Here is a 26,475-nt window from a genome sequence, read left to right as displayed (position 1 = left end):
TCCTAAATCTGTAATATGAACTTGTCCATCAAAATTTACATAAGACATTTATTTCTAATCGAAACTATATGACATTCACTAACTCATGTATCTATTAATATATTTGGTTCATTTATACTTTCTCTTCCATTATAATATTCGCTTTTTATTTTCATATTTTCAGCATTCCTATATAGTTTTACTTCTTTTATTTTGTTGATTTCTTCTAGCTGGTTTTTATTAGGCATTTTAAAATTTTTTGATCTTCTAATTAATTTTTTATCCTTAAATATAATATTATTAGAACATTCCCCTTCATTTAATTATGTTATTTCAGGTTTATTTTTTGTTATACTAAATTCATAATTTTCTCAAATTAAACTTATTTGTTTATTTGGTTATATTATTTTACTAATATCTTTACATTCTTTATGAACTTCAATATATGGTTTATTGAAATAAATATTCTCATAATTAGAATTAGAAAAAGTATATAAAACTCTATATTCTATAGTCATAATTTGATCACCTGGTTGCATGATATCATCTCTATGAAATTTAAAATGTAGTCTTACTTCATGAAAATTTATATCTTTTAATGATACACAATATTTTGGATAACATGTAAATATAATTTTTTGATATGCTAAATTTCCTTCTATCGTTCCTAAATGACTATCTTTTAAATTTATTATTCTTCCATCATGTAAAGTTATAGTTAAGGGTGAATCTATCTATTCTCTAAATAGTGATTTAAACATTATTTGTATTCTAGCTAAATAAACATGTTGAATTTTTTTTCACTTTGTTTTTTACTAATCTTTGTTAATAGTTCTTCAACTGTATTTTTTGTTAAAAGATTTAATTTATATTGTCAATAAGTTGTTCTTACATCTATGATTTTTTCTATTTTGTGATATTCATTTATTGCTATTTTTTTTCTTTTCCAAATTTTATCAAAAGTTTCCAATTTTCCTATTTCTAAGTCTAACGATAATTTTTACAATTTTCTAAACTCGTTGTTATCAAAAGTGACTTTTAATACACATTCTTCTATTCGTTCATATTCTTGTATATTTATGTTATTACTTTCAATTTCTTCAATTTCTCTATTCAGGTCTTGACCCATCTTCTGTTTTACTTATATATACTTCTTGATTATAGTATTTTTTAATATATGATATTTCACGTAATTCATCTTTTGTTTCTAAATATTCTATTTGTAATATTCTAACTTTCTTTTTATCACAATCAGGGTTTATATGACCTATTTCTCCACAATTTCAACATTTTCATTGGCTTTTATTTTTCTTTTTATTATTCTGTTGATTATATGGGTTATTTTTCATTTTGTAATATCTTCTTCTAAGTTTTATATATTTGTTATTAAAATTCCCCAATTTTTTAAACTTTTTATTTTTATATTTTTTTATTAATTCTTTTTTTAGGATTACATCCCTATTGTACAGGGATTTCCATATCTTCATAACATATTTTAGTTAATTTTTCTAATTTTTTTCATTAATTGTCTTTGGTGACATATATATACAAGTGTTTCAAATAAAAATTTTATTCTTGAATTTAAAGTCCTAGGTATTCCAGTATTATCTCTAATTCTATTTTAAAATATATTCTCCATAAATCTGATAACTTATTATAGTACATGTCTTGGTATACTTCTTGATTTGCATTACTATAAAATTGAACATAATAGTAATTTTTAAATTCACACGTATATTCTTTAATTTTACACATCACATATTGTTAAATTTATTAATTTTATTCTAGCATTATCTTTTTCTCTTATTGATTCTCCTTTAGCATTTATTATCCAATTCATCTGAAATATATTCTACTAATTTTTCTATACCTTGTCTATCTGACTTTATTATTTCTGTTTGTACATTTCTTTTTATTAATATTTTTGTATTATAACTTATTCCTTCTCACCAATTTCTAACATCTCCTTCAAAGGATGATATTAAAAAATCTATTCTTCTTTTAGGATTTTCTCATGTGTCATCTTTATTATATAAAAAGTATAATATTATTAAATCTGCCCAAGTCAATAAGGCTTTTTTAGTATCTATTTTACAATCCAAATCTAGTTTGTTTCTCCATGATTAATTGGTTTATCATAATTATCATTTAATTCAAACTTATATTTATATTTATTTCATTTAGGTGAGTGTCTATCTCTTACTTTATAATAGAATTGTCTATATGATTTATTAAATATATGTGTATAACTTTCATCTGTATTATGTGATTCCTGTCTAGAGGTTCCTGCTAGATTAGATTCTCCTCTAGTGTTCATTAAAACTTGATATTCACTCATATCAATTAAGCTTAATTGATCAAAATTTTCTATTAGTAAATCTAATTCTTCACTTATCTTATTTTTCTTCTACTTTTAATTTTTCTAATGATTTTTATCTAGATTTTTCTTCCTCATCTAATATTTTTGGTAATATATTTTTTCTAAATTCATCATCCATACTTCCTGTTTCTATTACTATATTCTATTTTTCTATATGTTTCTTTCCTGATCGAGTCATTTCTTTTTGTATAGTTTTTTTTCTTTATCTTTATTATTTTCTTTTAATTCTCCAATTTTAATTTTTAATATATTTATATCATTTCTTATTTCTTTTACTTCATTTCTCAAATCTTGTACATTATTTATTAATATTTTTATTAATGACTTTAATTCTTCCATATATTCACTTATTGACATCTTCATTTTTCCTTATTTCTAACTCATAGGTTAATTTGCATATTTTATCTTCCCTTTTAACTATTATTTTTTCAAATCTTCTCTCAACTGTATCTGGATCTACTAATTTTTCTTTTATTATAGTAAAATATTTGCTTTCAAGTTTTAATTTTTCACATCTTAATTTTATTAATTGTCTATTATTTGATATTCTCATTCCTTCTGGTATTAACATTATATTTTGTATTTCCTCTTGTATTTTTTTTCATTTTTATAAGTAATTTATTTAATTTTAAATGTGTATTATTACTTGTACTCATACTTTTCTTTATAATATAAATTATTTTCTTCATCTTCATATATATTAATAATTTTTTTATATGTATATATATCTTCTATTTTTTCTATTATTAATTTTTCAAATATTTATTCCTTTATTTCTTTAGGCAATTCTTTAATTATTGTTAGTATCATTATTTTTAATTTATTATGAATATGTTTTAAAAATATATAACAACCTCTTTCTTCTTCTAAACGCCAATAATTATTATTTTAATTTTCATGATCTATATGGTTCTGATACCAATAAATGGGGTGCTACTTAGAGGGAACAAAAATCAAATAAATTGGTAATCAATTAAAATTCAAGCACTATTTAATTTTTTAAGGACTAAAATGAAATATTTCTATATTTTATTAACTTGTTATGTAATATTATAAAGGGGATATTTTGGGTATCAAAATTAGTCAAAGGCTATTTTGAAAAAATGGCCTCTTTATCTGGGTCATTTTCATGTATTTCCCAATATTTTTGGCTCATGATATGGGAGGTCATGGGTCGTGTATGCTTGTCACCAATTATAACATGGGATGCACAATCGCAACCAAAGCATTTATTAAGTATTTCTATAAGTTTAATACTTTTTGAGTATCAGAAACACGATTGCAACTAAAGCATTTATTGAGTTACTTTTAGTACGTATTTGTATAAAATACTTTTGAGCATCAAAAACTTCCTTAGGGATAAGACTCTTGTTCCGTTTTTTTCGTTTGGTTGAAACAAAATAATTTTCTCGAACACCATATAGTAATATTATAATTTTATGAACAACATCAAAATTAAACATGTCTTTACAATTTCATGAATGGTGTTTATTGTGTGATAGTTTAGAGTGTACAATGTCAATTAAACATGTAGTAAAGTCAACCTATGGAATTCAAACTAATTATTGAAGACTCCAATTTGAATAAAGTCAACGTTGGTGACAATGTTTTGATTAAAATGAACACTAACACACACCATTAAAAGCAATTAAGATCCCGTTTGGTACGGATTAAAATCTAATTTTAATCTAAATTAAGGTAAAACAATCAATTTTAATCACGTCTTTTATTGATCCCACAACTTTTCAATCACATATTTCAAATTTTTTTTTATCACAATTTACTAAATAATTTAATTTTAATTCCTATCAAATACCCTCTAAATAAAAAGTGTTTTCTATGGATCGAGAATAAACTATTCAAATATAATTGTTTAAGTGCTGCGATTCCTGATTTGAGCATAGTTACCCCTTTAATTATTCATTTCAAGTTCAATCCCTTAAAGTTGCACTCGATCGAATTCAATAATTAAATCAATTTATCCAAATTGATCATAAATAAGCCTCGATTAAATGTAATAATCGTCTAGAAATTTAATCAATAAAAAAAATGTGTATCTCTACATTTTACCCAATTGTTGGATTTTACATATCACAAAACATGAATTAGTCCCCCCAAACTTTGTAACTCTTGTTTTTCTGTCCTTCATTGGTCGGTTTTCACTTATTTTTCGTTAAAAACCTTCACACTTTAGTTTATCCTACGATAGATAATTAAGCAAATTAAATAATAATCTTATCAAATTGAACCTAAATATTCACTTTGATGGATGGAATGCACGTAAAAATCACACCTATTATCTAGCTCCTATATGATGACCGTGGATGCGAGTATTAAATACACTTTATTGAATCGTTTTATTTTATTTTTAGTAAATATTTCAATTAGGAGTCATTTTGCTTTTTCGTCATTAGGGGTTTCTCTTACGATTTTGTTATTTAAGTTTGTTTTTGGGTTTCATTGTAACTTGCTTGATTTTTTAGTTTTAATATCAATAAAAACATTGAAGAATTTCTTTAATTCTCAATTTTAATCGGTATTCATGCGCGAATCAATATTTAGTGATCACGTGTTATTGTTTTGCTCGTTTTCTGTCTGTGTTACCTTTGTAAATGGAGAATAGAGTGAAAGGGATGAAAAAATATTATTGAGTGTTGAGCTCTCCCTTAAATTAAAATCTTCACAAGTCAATACGATCATTTTAATATGAGTTATTTTCTACAAAAAGCGTTGGATTGGATAAATGTAATTGCCGTCTTGTATAATTTGACGCATCAAATATGTTTTTTATTCTAACTTAGACTTATATCGAATGTAGCAAACATCTTCATGGTGTAACTCGATTTATATTGAATTTGAAATTCACTTGCAATTTATAACTTTATATGGTTGCAACTAGCACCTCATCGTACCCAAATTTGTAAATGGGTGCAAGGTTCATTGTGGTAATGGATGCTATTTGTAAATAGAACGAGGTGCTATGATTTGTGGGGATTAGTGGAACAGGACAATGAAAACAGATTTTTAGTTGGCTTCAAATGTGCCACCACTNGAACGAGGTGCTATGATTTGTGGGGATTAGTGGAACAGGACAATGAAAACAGATTTTTAGTTGGCTTCAAATGTGCCACCACTTCGAAGATGTATATAAGGTCCTTTTGGCCACATTTTTTATACCACATTTAATTACATTTAAAGTTCTCAATCTTTATTCACTATAACGTTTAAGTTCCTAATGATTTCTCATTGCATTCTTATCCTCAAACTTTTCATTATTTAGTACATTTTATATTTGATAGTAGGGTCGTTTTCGGGGAGAACCTAAAGGAAGTTCGATTTCCATTCCCAAAACTGTTAAAAAAAGTGCCAGTTTATGTCCAAAATATCATATTTTAAAAACAAATAAATAAATACAAAAATAAAAAAAATAAATTTTTTTTTCCTTATTTTAAAGTATGAAAACAAAATATTTTGATATAAATCACCATCATGAACGATATAGACTAATTAATAAAATGTTGACAAGAATTTGATGAAAAAAATTAAGAAATACTTGTTACAATGAGTAAAGATGCAAAAACTTAACTGGAATTGAATTATGATATGACAAATAAAAATTGTTGTACTAATAATAACCACCTTAATTGGTGCCCAAACAGATCAATGGGCCTAATCACTGTGCTATAACACAGATGACAACGTGAAATTACTAAAATCTCCCTCAAATCACGTGTATATATGCTGCGCAACTGCAAGCCCGACGTTTCGTACTCGGTGGCTCGTACAAACTACACACGGTGACTAGGAAATGGACTCACCACCACCATTTTCATCATCAGTATCGCCAGTGCAGCTGGCGGTTGCGGCGTTGTTTGGCGCTTCAGTAATGGCAATCTCCGCCTTCTACATCCACAAGCGCAGCGTCGACCAAGTCCTCGATCGCCTCCTCAATCTCCGCCGCCACCAATACGTTTCCGATTCTGATGCTGAGGATTCTGATTGTGCGGAGCGAAAGATGAACGTAAATATCTGGAGGCGTAAAAATAAATTATTAAATTCATTTGATAAAAATGATTGTGATAATAATGAAGAGGAAGATGTGGGGAATTATACAGTGTCATGTTCGATGCCTAATGTGATGGTTACGAAGAATGAGTTGAATAATGAGGATTCTTTTGATAAAATTGATTTGATTCCATCTAATCTACCACCACTTCAGACTGATCGAAGGGATGGTACGTTTTTCTTCTTCGAAAATCTCAATTATTAATATGCGTTATTGTCATGAAATACTCGATTGGATTGCAGTTAATTAAATTTCACTTAACGAGGCTAATATATGGGCATCTGTTACCTTTAGGGCTTTGAGAAGTGTCACTGTGTTGAATTTATCTAAGAAAAGAATAAAAAATAATGAATTTCGAGAATATGGACATAATAAGAAGATTCAAGTTGCGATAGAATTGGTTGGAAAAGCATGGAGTGGTCTTCGTTTTTTGCTATTCTTACTAAAATTTGTGATTTTGAAGGTTTACTTGAAATTTCTCATGGTTGTAGTTTTGATGGGCTGTTACAAAACGTGGAGATACTTGGTACAAATAATCTGTATTTTGTCTCGTTTATTTTACAGGTGAAGATCGATACATGAGCAGTGGTGATCCAAAAATGCGAGTTGGATCGGCTGGTAGGCTAGTGACTCCTCACTCCTCAAGAGGTTATGCGTTTGAGAGTGCAGGAGATTCTGATGAGGAAGAGGTTAAGCTTGCAACTGAAGAGGACGGTGTTACATCCTACGAAAATGTAAAAATGATCTTCTAGTTCTTTTCTATTTTTATTCCTAGCTCCCGGTTTTGCTTGCTTGTACTTTTCTAAAGCTTTCTTATTTTTATATTGTGGTAAATTTTTATGGCATTCTCTTTTGGGCTTAATTGCTATATAAACATGCTTGTGCCACCATGATGTATCCTTATTAGTGCTCTAATACCCTTAAACTCTCCTAATACCTTATACATCCTCTGGTGGGTTTCGAATGCAATTATCTATCTAATTCGACATCATGTTACTATATTTCTATTTCCTTGTTTCATGAATTAAAAACTTTATCCTGCAAAGCCATTTGTTTTTCATCCTGCATGTTGTACCACCTTGTTCAATGAATTTGAAACTCTTTGGAGTTCTTTCTCATTTCTTGATAATCAGATCAAGAATCATCAACCTGAAGTCCTATCTGCGTCTACATGACATTGTCTTGGAATGTGATGTCTATTTCAGTATATGTCACCGGTTCCTTGGAGACCGACTACACATGGTTTTAATTTTTAATTTTTAAGCTATCAAATTTCGAGCTTTGATGCCATTGTATTTCTCAACTTGGGAAAATGAATTAAATGTCTTCCACTTGTAAGCTAAGAGATATGTATTGGTTTTCTTAGTTTCTTTTCTTTCTTTTGGTCTTTCATTTATCAGCCTCTTACGCCGTTAATGTATTGTCCTTTCGAACAATATAGAAAATATTATTAGAAATAATCGCATTTGGATTAACTATTGCTGTTTTGTAACTTCGCAGGACATGAAATCAACAATTCAAATTCTACCGATCATTCCAACAACAGCAGAAAGTGAGAATTATGTTCAAATTCAGCAACCTGAAGTAAAGCCTAATGTAGATCAAGATGTCAGAAAGGTACATACGGCTTCTGTGCGCACTGTGGGAAATGATCCCATTTTTGCCAACAACATTTTGCCGCTGCCAACTGTGCTACATGGTATTCTTACCTTCCTGATCCTAAAGAATTTTGCTAGATATGTTTGTCTGACTTTGCTTCTACAATTTTCTACTTTTGCCTCCTTCCACTCAAATCATAAATTTGATGGCATATAGATGACCTTCCCTATTAACACCACAACATTAATTATGAGAACTACAAAATCAATTTTGAATTTGATCTGTAAGGGCTTTCCTTGTCTGCTGCTGATATGGTATGTAAATCTACTTTCCCTCTCTAATAATTGTCAAAAATTTTGAACTCAGACTCAATGAATGTTGAAGAACAAGAAGTCCTGAAGATGATTTGTGAATGTTTAGATTTGAGGGAAAAGTATGTTTTCAGGGAAAACGTTGCACCATGGACTAAAAGCGTGGGAGAATCTAGCAAATCAAATGTTGCTGATGATCCATTTCGCTTTGTCCCTGTTGAAGCATCTTCTGTGAGTTGTCCTTTCTCATTTAACTGCCTAGAGAAGTTGTCAAGCCATTTATTTTTTCATAGGCAGTCTTATCTAATATCATTTACATGAGCTGCAAGCAGCACAATTTCAGAATGGAAGACGGCGTGGTGCGTGTTTATGCAAGTGAAAAAGGTAAGCAGTGAGGAGCAGTAGCATTACATGCATTACCATTTTCAATGTATCTTTTTCATTCATGACAATAATGAAGAATAGATGAATTGATTTTTCCTTAAAATTCTAGACACTGAAGAACTTTTTCCCGTTGCGAGTTCAACAAGATTTTTTACTGATATGCATCATCTTCTGAAAGTTATGTCCATTGGAAATGTTCGTTCTGCTTGCCACAACCGATTACGATTTCTTGAGGAGGTACCGTTCTTTTGTGCCCCCTCCATGTGGTCATTTATTGTCTCTTCATTTATGTAGTCCAGTTATAACTTATATGTGATTACTATGCAGAAGTTCCGCCTTCATTTGCTGGTGAATGCAGATAGGGAGTTTGTGGCTCAAAAGAGCGCACCCCATCGTGATTTTTATAATATTCGGAAAGTTGACACTCATGTCCATCATTCGGCTTGCATGAAGCAAAAGCATCTTCTCAAGTTCATCAAGTCAAAATTAAGAAAAGAACCTGATGAGGTATTCAGCATGATACTTATACTTTAATTCAAAGCATTCCACTCTCTTTGATTGCAGCATATATCTCTAGGTCACAGTTACCGTATTTTTAGTAAGCCTATGTTTGGCCCTATTTTTTCAAAAACTCGTCTTTTCAATACTCATTTTCAACCACACATTCTCTCATAAAAATAATATTAAACGCAAACCGAAAACTTTTCTTTATTTTTTAACCACACATTCTCTAAAAAATAACTATTCCAAAACTCATTTTCCCCCCAAATTTTCATTAAAATGGAGCCCAAACGAGGGCTAGTCTCTTCTTACTGATTTTATGGAATTATGCGATGCTCATTATGCTGCAGGTTGTTATATACCGTGATGGCCAGTATCTTACGCTGAAAGAAGTCTTTGACAGTTTAGACTTAACTGGGTTTGCACTGATTATCAACTTTTGTATTTTTCACTGAGGGTCACTCCATTTTTCATACTTCTTAAAAAAGCATATTAGTAAATATTTCTATTGCAGGTATGATCTTAACGTGGATTTGTTGGATGTGCATGCTGATAAGAGTACCTTCCATCGATTTGACAAATTCAATCTCAAGTATAATCCTTGTGGACAGAGTAGGCTTAGAGAGATCTTTCTAAAGCAAGATAACCTCATCCAAGGTCTGTTTACAGGGAAGGAACACGTACACACAGACATTTAATTGCTTATCTTGCGAGCGAGTGCTTGATGGCATCAGGAACTATCCAAAACCATATTAAATTTACTAATACGGACTAAAAACTCCAAGACCCCTCCGGTCCTGCCCGTTCCACTAAAAGTTACCTCTTTACTAACAGAACCTATACTCCTGGAAAGTAAGTTGTAATCTAGCAAAATCTTATCTTACTTTCTATGAAAATAATTTTTAAGCTTAGCTAAACATTAATAAGCTTAGCTGAACATTAAGGATAATGTTTTATTTGCTTGTTTAGCTTGGATGATTTTTGTGGGAGGGAGAACTGCATGATCCTTGCTAATTCCATTAAGATTTCTCATTCTGAAATTCTTAAGCAGTATCAGATGATTTACTTAACATTGAGAAATAGGATTCGGTTCAAATGAACAGCTGAAAGTTTGTTCTGCATAGTTGTTGAATTTATCATCTAGATGGTCTTTCAAAGCTTTCCCTTTATATGTATCTAACATCTTTATGCTAGAGAATAGTTGCAGCCCAACTTCAATGAAATAAGAGAATTAAGCTTCTATAACATTCAACAAGAATTTGGCTACTAGCAATTTGAAATCAAAATCATACAATTGTTTTTTGTCCTTTTTGTATTCTGCTCAGCTATAAGCATCATGTGCATTTACTTATTTGTCACAAGTTCATCTTCCTATCAACTAGGTCGTAGAATATGTATCTTATTCTCATTGTAACTTTTTATTAATTTAGGACGTTTCCTAGCTGAAGTGACTAAGCAGGTTCTGTCAGATCTTGAAGCAAGTAAATACCAGGTTTGCCATGTTTTTATGAGACTTGTATTCCTTTAGGCTTTTCCTATATTTGAAGTTTCACTCAATTTTTGGTTTCTTTGGGAATCATAATACGTTACTAGTTATTTTATACTTTCAAATGATCTCCAACTGACGATATTAACCAAAATAGATGTTCCATCCTTAAAGCTTTGTAGGCACGAAGTTTTCTTTTACACTAGGTGCTTATACCTCTTTGAAGCCTTTGGTTGGTCCATCCGGAGAAGATATTTGTTCTATACGGTTAAGTGACAAATTATCACCATTTTTTGTGGACTAGAAGATGAAGACTTCTCTTTGTTTTCTACACCAAGTTGAACCCTGAAAATGAATGAGAGTAATTTGCTTCATGGTAACTCATATCTGAATATAACAATTTATCTCCACATATATGTCATCCTAAAATTGAAAAAATTATAGTTAAGTTTCTTTCCTTCGGATGTTTGCTGTTCAAATTATCACCGAATTCGTTCTCTATCTGAACCATTTATTCCTCAACGACAGAGCACACGGCTTCCCGCTCTAGAGAGAGACTGTTTTAAAATGAAATATGTGAATTAGCCTGACGTTGGACCATGATATCATTTTTAGGGAATGTATTATCTTATCAACAAGTTGGACTGGCTTAATATTCACCACAACAACAACAACAACGGAAAAACAAAGCCTTGATACACAGTCCAGACTTGGGAAATTTCTAATCAATATTCTGAGTCAGGGGAACGACTTTTCATATTTACTCTTGAGAAGCTTCAAGACCATGTGCGTGGGAGCAAATGTTGGTAATAAATAGATGTGCAGATGAAGCCATCAGTGTTCTGAAATCATATAATTAATACTCTCTGGAATTATGTATTAGGCAATCAGCTGCTGAGGACTTGTAGTCCTCACAATATTTGGGAATATCTGGAAAAGTTATTCTCCAACCTTTTGATTACAACTCTGTTTTTAATATTCATCTGATGTAGTCTTTGTTTATATACTGATATTAAGCATAATGATTTTAGTCGACTACAACATTACCGTATAATGAAGTAATAATTCATCGTTACTTCAACCTTGTGCCTCTGAAATTAGTCTAAGAAGAATATGCAAAATGTCCACAACATGATGGAAGAATCATAATGATATCATACTGGACATCACTAATTTCAGTCTGACTGAAATTATTGTGCTGCTAAGCTTAGGAGCTCTCCTGATAGAAACCTACATAAAATGGACTTTTTCAATGCAATTGCTTTCGGGTCTGAAACGACTAATATGTTTTTATGCTTCAGAACCTGGTATATTCGGCTTTTATGTTGCTATACATTAAAAAGTAAAGATTTTGTCATGTTGATGATAACTGTACTTCATTTGCAATGGCAATTTGCCAGAAATTCTGATTTCATCATGCTTCTTTCAGATGGCTGAGTATAGGATTTCAGTTTATGGAAGAAAACAGAGTGAATGGGATCAACTGGCAAGTTGGTTCATAAACAATGCAATTTATAGTGAAAATGCTGTTTGGTTGATTCAGGTAACTTGGAATGATACTCTTGGTCTGTAGTTGTTCCTGATGTCTGCTAGTTTAATATGCTTTTTTTCCTTCCCTTTTGTACTTTTATGTGAATACCCATTACTATTGACTCAATGTCAGACCAGATGTGAACATTAGAATCATCTGTGGTTGCTAACCATTTTACTGCATTTATTTGATGACGAAGATTTCTTTATTGGGAGCCATGTATTGTGCAGTAGACAGGCAAATGAAGCCATGTATTTTGTAGTTGTCCTATCCATTTCTTGAATAGGCTTCCTGAGAATGTTGCTTGCAAAATATTTTGAGGCTTCTTGGAGGAGAGGTGAGAAGTTATACACTGGAAAGTGACGTCTTTGTGAAATTGCCCAACGAAATAACACTCATCATGCAGTTTCACTGTCTGAGGTCTCTTAAGTTCTCATGCATTCTTGATTCAAATGGTTAGAATTGTCATGGAAACTCCTGCCTAATATCCTTATAGTGGTTTCAGTAAGATTCTCATATAATAGACATTATGGAAATGCATAAGAGTATCTCATCCTTGTGGTTCCTTCTATTTTCTTATGGAACTCTATAACTGTATCTGATAAAATTGTGTCCATTGTGAAATGTGGTTGTAAGAAGTCGTCCAATGTTGATTGAATAAGGTTCTGTTGTTGTTTGGCCTTATGGAGTGGGTCATGGATAGGATGAGACTTTGGCATCGTGTATTTGATGGTTGAGTTTGCAACACATTGCACATTGGTGGAGTGGGAATTACTCAAGTGGTTTTAAGTACGTAGGATGTAATTAATACTCGACAATATGAGCTTCAGCATTTTGAGCCAGCTCGTTAATTCCCATTTATGTTGCCAAGGTTGGTGTTTTTGTTGGGTGCTTACGAAGTAGTTTTCTATTATATTTTTATTTGCAGCTTCATTCTCTTCTCTCCATTGTTCATAAGAGCTGTTTGAGGCTTATGTCTTGAGTCTGCCTCACATGATTTTTTCATTAAACGCATGGTAACTTTTAGAGCCATTTGCCAAGGCTTACGCCTCAACTTACTATGTCCACTAAATTATCTTAAATTTTTGTGTTAAATTTTCTTTTTCTACCTCAACACGGAAAGAGAAAGGGAGAGGGAAAGGGGAAGAAGAAGGCATCATTGCAAATAGTGAATTATTATAAAGAATGAGAAGAAAGTGTTGGCGACAAGGAGCATGATAGTAAATTCTAAAATGCATTGATTATTTTCTGAAAGATCAGCTTAATAGTAGTGAGGATATGTGAGTAGATTACATGTTAGCTATGTGATCACTAATTAAAGAACTTATTATATTCTTTTTATGTTTCACAAGTTAGACATTTAATTTTGTTAATTTGTTTTATTATATATTTTTCAAAGTAAATGATTTATAATGAACGATTTTCACTTTATAGGTTTGTCTCGAGGCTTATGCCTTGCCATGTGGAGGAAAAATATGTGCAAATGCGCTTTGAGCCTTTTTAAACATTTCTAATTTCACTGTGACTAAAGTGTCACCATGTTCCTAGCATATACCTTACTGACTTGAATGAAAAAAATTGTTGATTGTAAACTCTGCTGAAAACCTAGATTGTGAATTGGGATCTTAAAAGGGAGCACATAAATGATGCCTGGTTGCAATGGTGCTCATTTCTAAAGTTTTCCCTACAGTTCTATGCTCTATGCCTTATTCATTATTTTCGTTTCTTCATGGAGTCAAAAGGATAATAACTAACTCCACAGTGGTCTCAATTCATTTGTCAATGAATAGAGATTGCAACATATTGGTTCTGGTGGAGCAGTCATTTTGTGATTCGCGAGTCTGTCTGTACTCCGAAGCATGTTTAAATAGATCCTTGTATCACAGTGCTGAATATGCAAGTCCATCCAATTTGTGAGTGATAAGAGAACAGGTCTGCTTTAGTTGCACGACTCCTACATTTTATTCTCTGATCAGTTATAACTGCTGCTAAGTTGTTCTATGGTTTGCAGTCTCATCCATTGTTTTATAAGTTATTCATCTTAAGAACTACGTGTGGGTCTCATAATTTTGTTCATTATTTGCAAATGAAAATGATTTTGGCTTCTTTAGACATTTGATAAATTTTCTTATTTTGGAATTTGCAGCTGCCAAGGTTATACAATGTCTACAGCAGTATGGGAACCGCCACATCTTTTCAAAATATATTAGATAATGTGTTCATTCCACTTTTTGAAGTCACCGTGGATCCGAATTCTCACCCTCAATTACACCTATTTCTATTGCAGGTCTATTTTAAACCTTGATTCTATGTATCTTTTCACTCTTTCTGCATAGGAGTATGCTAAGACACTTCTATTTTTTTGCCCTATTTGGAGTTATTGAAATTAACTTAGTGTTTCTTTTGGGTTTTTTCCGACATGAATCCAATGTAGGAAATTGTATGGCTATGCTTGGTGCATTGGATTGGGCCGTATAAAAATTTAATATAAAATTATAGCAGATAGTACTCGATAGATGGTATTATGGTGGATAACATTCTTTAATTTTTTATTCGAAAGATAGTCAGTTGTACAATCAATCATATAACATACTACGGAGGTTTGGAGGTGGATTTAGGTCAAATAAAAATATAGACAGTAAGTGACATTGTTTCAAATGAAATTCAAAGATTGTTATCCACATTTATCCACCATAATACCCTCCAATATTTATTGTAATTTATACTAAATTTATTATCCAGTCTAATCCGGTGCACCAAATGTGACCTTTATTTTTTGATAGTTGCTATGCACTTATCAGTAAAATATTTGAGGTATATGTTGGGAGAACTCAAAGATATTTTTAGTATGTCATCTAAGATAACAGGTCAAACTTGACATAATTCTGTCAAATCTATCCAGAGTAAGATTTATTAGGTGACCTTTAACTTTTATGCTAGCTCTTCTTCCTTTATAAATGTTAGATGAAGGTAAATCCCCTCTTCAGCTAAGATCAAATAACGATATAAATTTGATGCAGATTTTTGTATTTATTTAACAAGAAATGTGCTTGATTTTACTTCTATTTCCATTTGAATATAGTTCTCTTTCTTTTACTTCCTGTTTTGACGGAAGGATCCCATTTTACTGCTACTCTTTGCGTGCCCAATGAATTTTATGTATAGAGTTCCTTTCATTGGATGCCTAATGTAGTATTTTCAATACAGGTTGTAGGTTTTGACATTGTAGATGATGAAAGTAAACCAGAGAGGCGACCTACGAAGCACATGCCCAATCCATCTGAATGGACAAATGAATTTAATCCTGCTTTTTCATACTATGCTTACTACTGTTATGCCAACTTGTATACGCTCAATAAGGTCGGTACATTCTTAACTCAAATTAAAAGTGCATGAGTATATTTGCTAAGACAAACATTGAAGCATGATTGCCTTGGTGATTACTGAAAATCCTTTCTGGAGGAAGTTATCTAACACTGGGTATGCTGGTAAATGCATCTAGATAAGTGCAGTTCTAAGATGGGCAATAACCTTTTATCTTTATATTTCGGCATTTTCAGAACTGTTTTTGAAATACTTGTCAAGTTGAAATCTATCTCTCATGTTCTTCTTCATTTTCTTCTCAGCTTCGTGAATCCAAAGGATTGCCAACAATCAGATTTCGTCCTCATTGTGGGGAGGTAATTTTCTGAAATCTTTGTCCCACATCTGGATTCCTTTTGTTTTTCATAATATATTCAAAATATTTTTATCTTAATCCAGGCTGGCGATATTGATCATTTGGCTGCTGGGTTTCTTCTGTGTCATAATATATCACATGGGATAAATTTGCGGAAATCCCCAGTCCTGCAATATCTGTACTACCTTGCTCAGGTCCTTTACTTGACTCGATATTGATCTCTACCTGGCTGACAATATTACCACTTTAACAGTGTGCATACGGGTTGAAACAATGGGCAACTTGTTACAATTACTATCTGTTTTAATTTAGTGATGCCAAATAATAGATAAGTTCAGCTTGCAAAACGGTTCATCAGTTCATGTTTGTTGTAAACGTGTGTTAAATCAATTTACTTGTAAAGTGAACTTGAAACTTATTTATTAGCAATTTATCGCAATTATGTCATGAAACTGTGTCAACAAGGTTCATTCCAATTGCGTGACCTAATATCATTCTGTCTTCTAATCCCTAATCAATCATAATCATTTTCATGCCTTTATCTTTTGCTTCCTATATTTTAAGATGTGGCTGACGACTTATATTAATTTTCAGATTGGTTTGGCAATGTCTCCACTGAGCAACAACTCGCTTTTCTTGGATTATCATCGCAACCCTTTTCTAATGTTCTTCCAGCGTGGCTTGAATGTGTCGCTCTCAACTGATGATCCCCTGCAAATTCATTTCACAAAAGAGCCTCTTGTGGAAGAATACAGTGTAGCAGCCAAGGTTTGTCTGTTCCCCTTCTACCTCATATGTCATGGCCTTTGTATGTATCTTACAGAATTATTTCACCTCAGGTTTGGAAGCTTAGTTCGTGTGACCTTTGTGAGATAGCGAGATATTCTGTTTATCAGTCTGGATTCTCACATGCTGCCAAGGTAATAGCATTTCTTGTATTAACTGCTATCATGATAGTTGAAATTCCTGCAAACTTTTCTGATTCAAATGCATACTTCTGCCCACACATTGATACTTCAAACAGATGAAAGGATGCCATTTGGTGTAATCTGCACTAGTAGCAAGACGGATGTACCACGTTGGTAGCCTATTTGAAAGTTTGTGTGAAACTTGAGCTCGTGTAATGGGCTAAAGTTACTTATATCACAAAGACCAAGTTGCCTTGTTCCCCAGTTGTAAGATAGTTGGATATTCTACATGCCATTTTCTTTGTCCTCCCTTTCAATATATCTATTTTTTAGGCAACTACTCGTTGGGGTTCTTGATTTTTCATTTTTTGCGTTGGGTGGGGGGATTTTTTCATTTTTTATGGGGGCGGTGGTGATCTGTCTCGTCCTTTCGGCTAGGCATGTGCACAGCTTTGTTAGATGTGTCATTAGAACTTTGGTCATTTTCTGACGGATCAATTCACTAATTGAAAAGGACTGCTATACTACACGCACAAACATTACTATGGTCTACCAAAAAATCCATCTGAGAACCTATACATGCAATATAGGAACTTCAGAACATCAAAAGAAAGAAACTTCTTCCTCTTTAAGTTATTATTTCTATTGTCATCAACAATCTCGATTATATTATTTCAATTAGTCTTAAGGAGATCATGGAATACCCAGTACTCAATTTATTCTGCCATACCATTTTGAAGTGCTAGATAAAATAATATGTTAGAGATCTTGAATTGATAATTATATTAGATGCACTTTCGTTAACATTCATTTTATTTGCATGATAGTAGGAAATTGCTTAAATGAATATGGTTTCATATACATAGGTTATGACTAGATATACGTAGGTAGAGATATTTGTTGAGTGATTTTATCAGTAGTAGATTTGATTGGGATATTGTTGCAGTTGCACTGGCTTGGAGATGAATATTTCAAGCGGGGTCCCAAAGGAAACGATATACACAAGACCAATGTACCCAATGTGCGTATCACCTTTAGACATGAGGTAGCTCTCCTATGCTGCTGCTTTTTCCCTTATAGCTTTGGTGATAATAAATGAACGAACCTGCTCAATACAAGCCATAATTAGATAAATAGAAGTTCGTAAACTCTATATGAGCCATCAATATATAATGTAAGTTCACGAAAATGATTCTCTCTTCTGCAGACATGGAAGGCAGAGATGCAGTATGTCTATGCTGGAAAACTCGAGCTTCCTGAAATGGTAGACTATTAAGGTGAATATGGCCACAAGACAGAAAGTCCCTGCGTTTATGGTTCTTGTGAACTTGCCTGATGTTGAACTGATATATCATAGTTCGTTTCTTCTACTGCAAACTTCGCTTGGTCTTGAAGTTTGTCAAAACTCGTTCTCCAATTCAGCGAACAGAGGAAATCACAAGATGCAACCCTCTCTTACTTGGATTTTTTTTTGTTTTTGTTTTTTAATTCGCTCTTGGACAAAAAGGTTGTATTAGTCTAGTTTCTTTTTGTTCTATGGTTAGAAGCTAGGTTGGAGGTTTAGAAATTTTGGACCCCAAATGTGGACGAGGTTGACAATTTTCTTTTACTATCAACAATTTATTTATGCGTTTGTTTGACAATCATTCTATCACATTATTTTTTCTACAGTACTCATTTTCAATCACACATTCCTCATTAAAATAATATTACACATAAAATAAATAAAATTCTTTCTTTTTTAACCATACATTTCAACATCAATCATTATTTCATAATACACTTTTTGAAATTAAAGGGACACAAACAGTATATATTTGCATAAAAATTCTAGCAGAGTTCATTAAGCTTATCATTTCAAGCTTATCATTTCACGTTAAAAATGATTTCCAAAATCAAGTGGATTTAGCCCTTGTATGATTTTTATTATTTTCAAAATACATTTTTTTCTCTTCTTTTCAACCATACATTTCTCAATAACTCAAAATCTTTCCTTATTTTTTAATGATACATTCCCTATCAATCTACTTTTTTAAAATACATTCTTACAATAAAATTGGGTTCAAAGAGGCTCTAAGAGGAAAATTTGTGCAAATGGTCCCTAATGTATGGCCCTTATGCACAAATGGTCCTTAACGTTTCATTTTTGGTGTTGACCTCCTCAACCTAGTGATTTTGTGTACAAAAAGTCTTCCACCCATTCTTGACGTTAAATCATATATATTTTAATAAAAAGGATAATCTGTACAAAACTTCTTAATTCTTATATTTCTTAGCAATCATAGTCAAAACTAAACATATCAAAGAGACAGGAAATACTGGGAGAAAGAAAGAAAAATAAATATTAATGGCTGGTTTTCATCAATTTTTGCTTGTTACGACGGTAATTGGTAGCATTAGTACCATTATTCTACTTTTATTGCTCGTGTCGTTATAAGTCATTTTTAATTGTGACAATTCGTTTACTTTTATTATAATTGTATAATTTCTTTATAATTGGACTTAAAAAAGAATTAGTACCAAGTTCAACATAGAATAACACTACAAACAAAAAGACGTCAAGATGATTATCTTTAGACTAACTCTACGAAAAATAATTCATTCATATTTAAGTGAGCACTATAGAAAGGAGAAAATTGTATACTTAAATAGAATATTTATTTATATATTTTTTGACATTATCTTGATTTTTTTTTCTTTTTATATTATGCCCACTCTTAAAATCTATATTTTTTTATTTTTATTTTTTGAATGCTCACTCTTATCCTCACAAAGAAGGCTTGAACCTAGGTTAATGATTTCACTCTTAGTACTTGAACGGTTGAGTTAGACTTTGGCATTACCCGACTTATGCTATTTTTATTTTATATTTTACAAATTGAAATAAAATTTTGATTTTACTTAATGATTATGGATGCTCACATGTAATCTATTCCAAGTTGTCAAATTCGATTCCCTAGTGTTTACAAAAGTATTTCAAATTTAATGTGACTCTCACGTTTTATTTTAACATTAATATTGACGGTCATAACGTGAGAACTTAGATTGACGAATTCAAATAGGTCAGGGACTCAGATGCTTACTTTTCAAGGTTGAGGGGTCAAAACCATACTAATTAGCCTAATTTCCCTTACTTTATAATACATTTCCACTTAACCCCTTGGATTCCACCATAAACCTCACCCTCTATTCTTACTCAAATCCGTCCGTACCATCTTTTTCTCTCTGCAAAACCCTTGTACGCCGTTCGCGGCGCAAAATTCACCATCTCCGCTTTTTCCTTCATTTGGACCTCCTCCCCAACCACGACAATGGCGGTGAAAGCAGCATCATCTTGCTCATCATCTGAGTTGACAACTGACGGACCAGTCCTCAGTCTCATCAACAGACGTCACCGTGCCCTCCGCAAGAAGCTGAATCATATACTCCAGATGGAAGACTCCCTCTCCCAGGGAAGAACCCTAAACAAGGATCAAGAAGAAACCCTTAAATCCAAACCCTTCGTCGTTGCTGGTATCGACGAGCTTGAAAAGCTCCGTCAGCCCCTCGCCGACGCTGTGGCTCAGGAAATCTCCATCGCTTATCATAAACTGGAATCTGAAGCCCCAATCAAACCAACCCCAGATGAGGAAACCCGAAAACCTGAGGAGCCGGTAGTGGTGAAGGAAGAGGAGTCGAGTTCTGAGGGCGTTTCTGTAATTTCTGATCTGATGAATCTGCTATATTTTGGGAGCGTGTTTGATGTGAAGACCCTGATGAGGGCTCACGATAATATGCTCACGAGGACTCATGAAAGGCACTGTTGCTTGACTTATGATTACGTTACGGATGATGATGCCACGGATCCCTTGAAAGAGCAGGATTTGGACCTGATCTCGATGCTCGGGGTTATGTTGCTATCACGGCCTGTGGACTCCAGCTTGTCCCACAAGAATGCGCTTCAGAAGTGTGTGGAGCATGCCAAGCTATGGCTTGCCAACTCGGATCAGCCCATTGAGTCCAACTCCAGTGTCACTTGTAAGAACACATTTCACTGAATTGCTAAATTGCCTCTAAAATGTGTCTTTATATTTTATGCAAATTGCTCATTTATTTGTACGATACTTGGGGGATTATCATAGTTCTTTCTTAGAGTTGATTTTTGTTTTATGTACATATATTGAGCCATTAGCTTGCATATATGAAGCAGCCACTTCAATGTTAATTGTACTTATACTCTCTATATGGCATAAAAGTTTCAGTATGCATGATTTTGTGTTTAGATTATGTACCTGAATGTTATATTCATATAAACGTTTGTCTCAATACGCATGCATTTGTGTGATATACATTTTGAATGTTATTGTTTAGGGTTGCGAACATGTGTCTTTGTCATAGTAGCTTTTACTTGATATTAATATGTTGTGGGACTATACGTACTAACCCCTGTTTGATTCCCTTTAATTTAATTTAATTTAATTTATTTCTCATACTTATTTTCAATCACACGTTCATACAATGAAATATTCTACATGTAAACCCAAAACTTTTCTTACTTTTTAACCATGCATTTTCCAAAAAGAATACTATTCAAAACTATGTTTTTTTAAAGTGTAAGACCATCAAAGAGGGGCTAAGGAGTTAAATTTTTTGCTTCCTAAGTTTTGTAATTTCAATGTAGTATGTATCCTTACCAAAAAGTTCTATGCCCATATGTAATTCTATCTGTGTTTTTGTGTGTGTGTGTGTGTGTGTGTGTGTGTGTGTTATCTATATTAATGTGAGTTTATATATTAGTGATAATTGGGTATTATATAGTAGATTACGTTACAGGCCATTGAAACCAAATCCCATCGATACTTGTACAGCTACTTTGTACCTTTCTTTGAGTATCACAAAGCTGTGCACACCTTGATTGGCACAAAAATATTTACCTTGTTTTCATGAATGTGGAGATAGTATTGGTGATTTTATTACTTTTGTGGTAGTCGTAGTATGCATCTGTGGGAGGAAATCGAATCCTCTTTGACCTGTCTGACCTTTATTGAACTTATATGATGTTTTGTTTGGAGCATAGACACTTCAAGTAGAGTAGTGTGTGCGTGTTCGACACGTGTCGGATACTGACTATCCTCGGACACTCTGTCATGGTCATTTTTTCTTTTATAAAAAAATTATATACTTTTAACTCAAAGTTATTTTTAAATAACGAATAGGTACACATATTTAAAAGATTTTGACAAGAAAAATTAATAAACAGTATAAAACTAAATTTATATTATATAAATAAAGAATTTAATTCACATGTCGACGATGTATCTTGTCAGTACTTTTTTAAAAGGTTACATGTCGGCATCCGTGTCGGTGCTTCATAGCTGGTTTTTGTTGTGGCTAGCGTATGTTGATTTTTTAGTTGTTATCACAAAATTTCGTTGGTGATATCTTTATATTGCTTGTTTTTGAATGAGGAATTATAATCGTAATTTATTATGATATATATATTTTTTTAACCTCTTTTTTATATGTGACTTTTTATGGAGTTGTTTTCTAGATTCTGGGTTGAGGGAGAAGTTGAATAAAATTATGGCTTCAGACTACTTCACAACAACGCCAGAAATGAAAGGTCCCGTTGAAGTTGCAGCAGCTGCTGGGAACTATACATCTTTTCAGGTGCCAGTGCATGGGTCTGTGGTGCCAGTCCAAGTAGAAGGTTTGGCTGCAGCGTATGAGCAAGAGGTAATGTTTGATAATTTGCAATACCTTCACATTAGTTAGTATTTGATTTAGTTATGTACGATGAATTGAGGGTACCGTCTTGTCATTGCTTCTATGATATGACATATTCTGCTTCTACATGCTGTTTTGGGAATAATGCGGACTTAGCTCTTTATATAGCTCTTATGAAACTTATAATTTTCTGATGTCATGCACTATTCATGCCACTAGGTATGTTCTTGTAATTTTATTTGTGCTTAACTTTGCAGGTGAAATTGATTTTAATCCGTAATAACATTAACTGTTTTGGATGTCAAAGTATTCATTCTTCACCCCTTAGGGCTTTACTGGCTCTTTTTATCAGTTTAATATGCCATTGGATGCCCGAAATTGCACCTTCTTTCTTTTTCTTCTCATTCACATGGCTGATATACTTATCTAAGCATGAGATCTAAATTAAAAGAGAGCAACAATAGCACATTGCAAAACTAGCATGCATGTGTTACTTGCAACAATCACAAAGGAACAGGATAATGTTACTGCTGGTGCCTTGTATAAAATTTGTTGCATTTTGGCTTTTCTCTTTCCAACCACAGAATCTTCTAAGCTCATGATAAACAACCTAATTCTCTTTCTTAACCCTACGAAGTATTGTCATAGTTTGCTGGCCATGTGAATGCATTGTCGAATTTGTTATTTGGTGGTGAACAATAGCTTCTTGATCAGCAAAAACCATTTTAAAGGAAGGAAAATTGTAGATGGTGGCATTTGTGCCCTCCCTCCCTCTCTTTCACACACACACTATGGACTTCTTTCTTCTCTATGTAGCACGGACAATCTAACTAGGGCAACATGTTCGTGTCCGACACGTGTTGATATTGATACTCTTCGAAAACTCTATAATAATCATTTTTCTTTCTTAATATAGCTATTATATATTTTTAACTCAAAGTTATTAGTAAATAACAAATAAATATTCATATTTAAAAGATTTCAACAAAATATAAAAAAAAAAATCAATAATAAGTATAAAACTAAATTTAAACTATATAAATGAAGAATTTTAGAGAATTTAATGAACGTGTCGACGATGTGTCGTATCGGTACTTTTTTGAAAAATCACGAATTGACGTATTCGACACATATCGTGTTGGACACACGTGTCGGTCTCGGTGTCGGTGCATCATAGTTTCTTCTATTATCTCTTAATCTACACAAAAAATCCTATGGAGATATAGGGACGGAAAAAGAGACAAACAAGCATATATGGATTGAATTTCATTTTTATTCTTGTTTTGAGGATTTGAACCTAGCTTGGGCTTGAGGAAAATTTCTATTCACCTGTTATCGTGTTCTAGAATCATTGAAGTAACTAAAATTCATAGAAGTCAAAAACTGCAATTTTTTGTTGATAGCATCTTTGAATCTATCCATCTTTCGTTCTAGATTCTAGATCGAGGTTGATAATTTTGCAAATTTTCCGTTTTCAATCGTCGTGGCAATAATGCATGCCACCACCACCATAAGTGGATATCAGTCAAGGGTAAAACCTTATTCTACATGCTGCGGGACAGCGTGTGAAGAATGGTTAGGAGTTTGCTATAAACGACAATGATATGATTCAATTATTCAACTGAATGAATCTCTGATTAGGGCGTTTGTTGGGTTTTGCAAACTTGCTACTTGAAATGAAAAACTTACAAAGGCAAATTCAATTCTAAAGTTCGGTAATCATGGTTCCAATTCAAAAACCAACACATGCCAGAAGTGATCCTGTTAGGTCTGACTCTGATTGCTCGTCTTTACCAACTTATTGGAAATAATTCCTGGAAAAATAATTATGAGATAGGTGGGACTTGTGTTGGCTCGACTTAGTGACTAAACTATACTCGACTCCATTATGGAAGCCTGTTGTTTAGATAGTTTTAATGTGCAAGAAAGATGATTTATACGCAGCGAAAGGGAAGGGGGCGCGCGCGCTTGTTAAGTAGGTATATATACATTGGAATTAGATGCTTCAGTCTTCAAACTGTTCACTCTCACCTAATGAGGGTCCTTCTATCTGTAGCATTATCAAGTCATATTTCAGAATACTCAATTCCGATTTGTGTTTGATTGTGTCTGTCAAATATTCTTTTTTGAGTTTTCTTGTCTAATGGGATCATGTAATCTGTCTAGATCTAATCTAATTTTCTTCCTCTATTCTTTGGAGAGGGCTCTTTTTTTTTTTTTTTTGGTTTTTTTTCTGTTCTCACTTTTTTCTTGTTTTCAAATGTTCTATACAGGAAGTAGAATCACCCAGTGTACAAGCGCATGGAAATGAAGTTTATGATGATCAATCTGATCATGTTGAGGAACATCATTTGGTATTATATTGATTCTCCTAATAGATGATTTTATTTTTTAAAAATTAAGCCCCTGTTTGAATCTCATTCTGTAAAAGCTCATTTTTATCCCAAATCATTTTTAACTACGCATTCTTCGAATAAAATAATTTTTCTTGAACCCTAAAATTTTTCCCACTCTTTAGTCACACTTCCAAAAATTATTGTACTCATTTTTCACAGAAAAGGAGGGGCTAAAAATAGACTAAATAAATTAAACCTTTTAAAATTTTCATTATTAATTTATTCTTTCGGTTGCAGGGAGTGGAGTCAGAAGCAGGAAACACTGCTGAAATCAAGCCTGAAATGGAGCCTCTGAACCCTGATACAGAAGAGCAAATTTCTTGGGGCATCGAGTCAAAGGATCAGCATGTTCCTCGACGGTCATATCAGAATTATAGAGGTGGACGACGTGGGAATGGGGGTGGCCATAGAGGAGGATATCCTAATGGTCGTGGAGGTCGAGGCAGCGGAAGGGGAGGCTATCAGAATGGCCGCAGCCAATTTCATGACCAGCCGGGCAATTATTACCACCGAAACAATCATTTCAGAGGAAGGGGTGGCCGGGGTTTTAGTGGGAATTTCGGTTACCATGCCGGTGAAGCTGCACATGTTAAAGCAGATTCATAAACCTTGTAATCCATTCCCCTACTTTTGATATGTGAAGTGTTGGACTGGATTGGATATTAGATTAGACAGATTTTAGCTTCTTTTTACTCTTTAATGCTATCGATTATGGTCCAGTCTTCTTTACTAAACGAGTCGTTTACTTGTTATAGGTTTCCTTCTGTAGCTTTTTTGGTGGGTGGATCAAAACTTTTTGAGTGCAGGTGTATGCGTCGTACTCGATTTGTCTTGGTAGAAACGAAATAGCGGTATCTTCTTGAACTGCAATGCTTATATGCTGTGTTATTTCATGTTGAGTTTTGTTATTTGTACCCGGAGTTACCTCATGTGAGTGAGGGGGTCGGGCTCCACACATTTATTGGTGTGGGGCCTCCGACCTCCATATGAGTAGCAGGTAATCCAGAGTGTCAAACTTCGGGTACCTCAGTACCTGTAACAAAACTCATTGGACATTTTATGTTCTTGTATAAGCTCTCCAAGTTGGATCTTTCATGTTTTGCGTGAAATATTGTATGAAAATTACTTAATACACAAAATAAGGAGAATAATAATTGATGACATTTAGTTGTGCTTAAATTAATATTGTAATTGGTAACATTTTGTTACACGTACAGAAGATGATTGATAGAATTTATACAGATGAGACACAATTTTTCAAGGGGGGGGGGGGTGTTGCTTTTTTTATCAAACCCATTTCTGTACAAATGTGTTCTCTCTTTTCTATAGGTAAGCTATATACATACACCAATGAACGGAACTCCTTTACGATCATCTGCTCATTCTGAGGTAGGGGACATTTTATACCTTGAGATTGAAAACAGTAAATTTTAGCTTTTATCAATTTTAACTACACATTTCATTAACTTTTATTAAAGTATATTAATTTTAACTACACCAAACAAGGACTGGATGTTGAAACATTATTCTGAAATGCCAATAGCAAAGT

General features: G+C 32.8%; 2 protein-coding genes across 2 annotated transcripts; both read left to right on the top strand.

Moving 5' to 3' along the window:
* Positions 1 to 6,106: 6,106 nt before the first annotated feature.
* On the top strand, positions 6,107 to 18,454 carry LOC111406394 (probable AMP deaminase). The gene is made up of 19 exons (XM_023035822.1): positions 6,107 to 6,594; positions 6,990 to 7,159; positions 7,926 to 8,124; positions 8,391 to 8,566; positions 8,668 to 8,719; positions 8,829 to 8,956; positions 9,047 to 9,226; positions 9,571 to 9,638; positions 9,735 to 9,877; positions 10,651 to 10,712; positions 12,136 to 12,249; positions 14,384 to 14,524; positions 15,445 to 15,597; positions 15,864 to 15,917; positions 16,000 to 16,110; positions 16,511 to 16,684; positions 16,756 to 16,836; positions 17,771 to 17,869; positions 18,032 to 18,454. Exons 1-19 carry the CDS (start codon positions 6,168 to 6,170, stop codon positions 18,098 to 18,100), a joined length of 2,601 nt encoding a protein of 866 aa, XP_022891590.1. The 5' UTR covers positions 6,107 to 6,167; the 3' UTR covers positions 18,101 to 18,454.
* A 1,529-nt stretch (positions 18,455 to 19,983) lies between these two features.
* On the top strand, positions 19,984 to 25,790 carry LOC111406392. Its single transcript, XM_023035821.1, has 4 exons — positions 19,984 to 20,841; positions 22,355 to 22,539; positions 24,804 to 24,884; positions 25,164 to 25,790. Exons 1-4 carry the CDS (start codon positions 20,136 to 20,138, stop codon positions 25,530 to 25,532), a joined length of 1,341 nt encoding a protein of 446 aa, XP_022891589.1. The 5' UTR covers positions 19,984 to 20,135; the 3' UTR covers positions 25,533 to 25,790.
* Positions 25,791 to 26,475: the final 685 nt, after the last annotated feature.

The sequence above is a fragment of the Olea europaea genome, chromosome 12 (assembly GCF_002742605.1).
Source record: "Olea europaea var. sylvestris chromosome 12, O_europaea_v1, whole genome shotgun sequence".
Classification (NCBI taxonomy): domain Eukaryota; kingdom Viridiplantae; phylum Streptophyta; class Magnoliopsida; order Lamiales; family Oleaceae; genus Olea; species Olea europaea.
This window is presented reverse-complemented; position numbering and strand designations above follow the sequence as displayed.

Coding starts and splice junctions, on each gene's coding strand:
- LOC111406394 (XM_023035822.1), top strand. CDS start 6,168: ATGGACTCACCACCACCATTTTCATCATCAGTATCGCCAGTGCAGCTG. Junction 16,837..17,770: donor GATTCTCACATGCTGCCAAG/GTAATAGCATTT, acceptor ATATTGTTGCAG/TTGCACTGGCTTGGAGATGA. Junction 17,870..18,031: donor GTATCACCTTTAGACATGAG/GTAGCTCTCCTA, acceptor TCTCTTCTGCAG/ACATGGAAGGCAGAGATGCA.
- LOC111406392 (XM_023035821.1), top strand. CDS start 20,136: ATGGCGGTGAAAGCAGCATCATCTTGCTCATCATCTGAGTTGACAACT. Junction 20,842..22,354: donor GTCCAACTCCAGTGTCACTT/GTAAGAACACAT, acceptor GTTGTTTTCTAG/ATTCTGGGTTGAGGGAGAAG. Junction 22,540..24,803: donor CTGCAGCGTATGAGCAAGAG/GTAATGTTTGAT, acceptor TGTTCTATACAG/GAAGTAGAATCACCCAGTGT.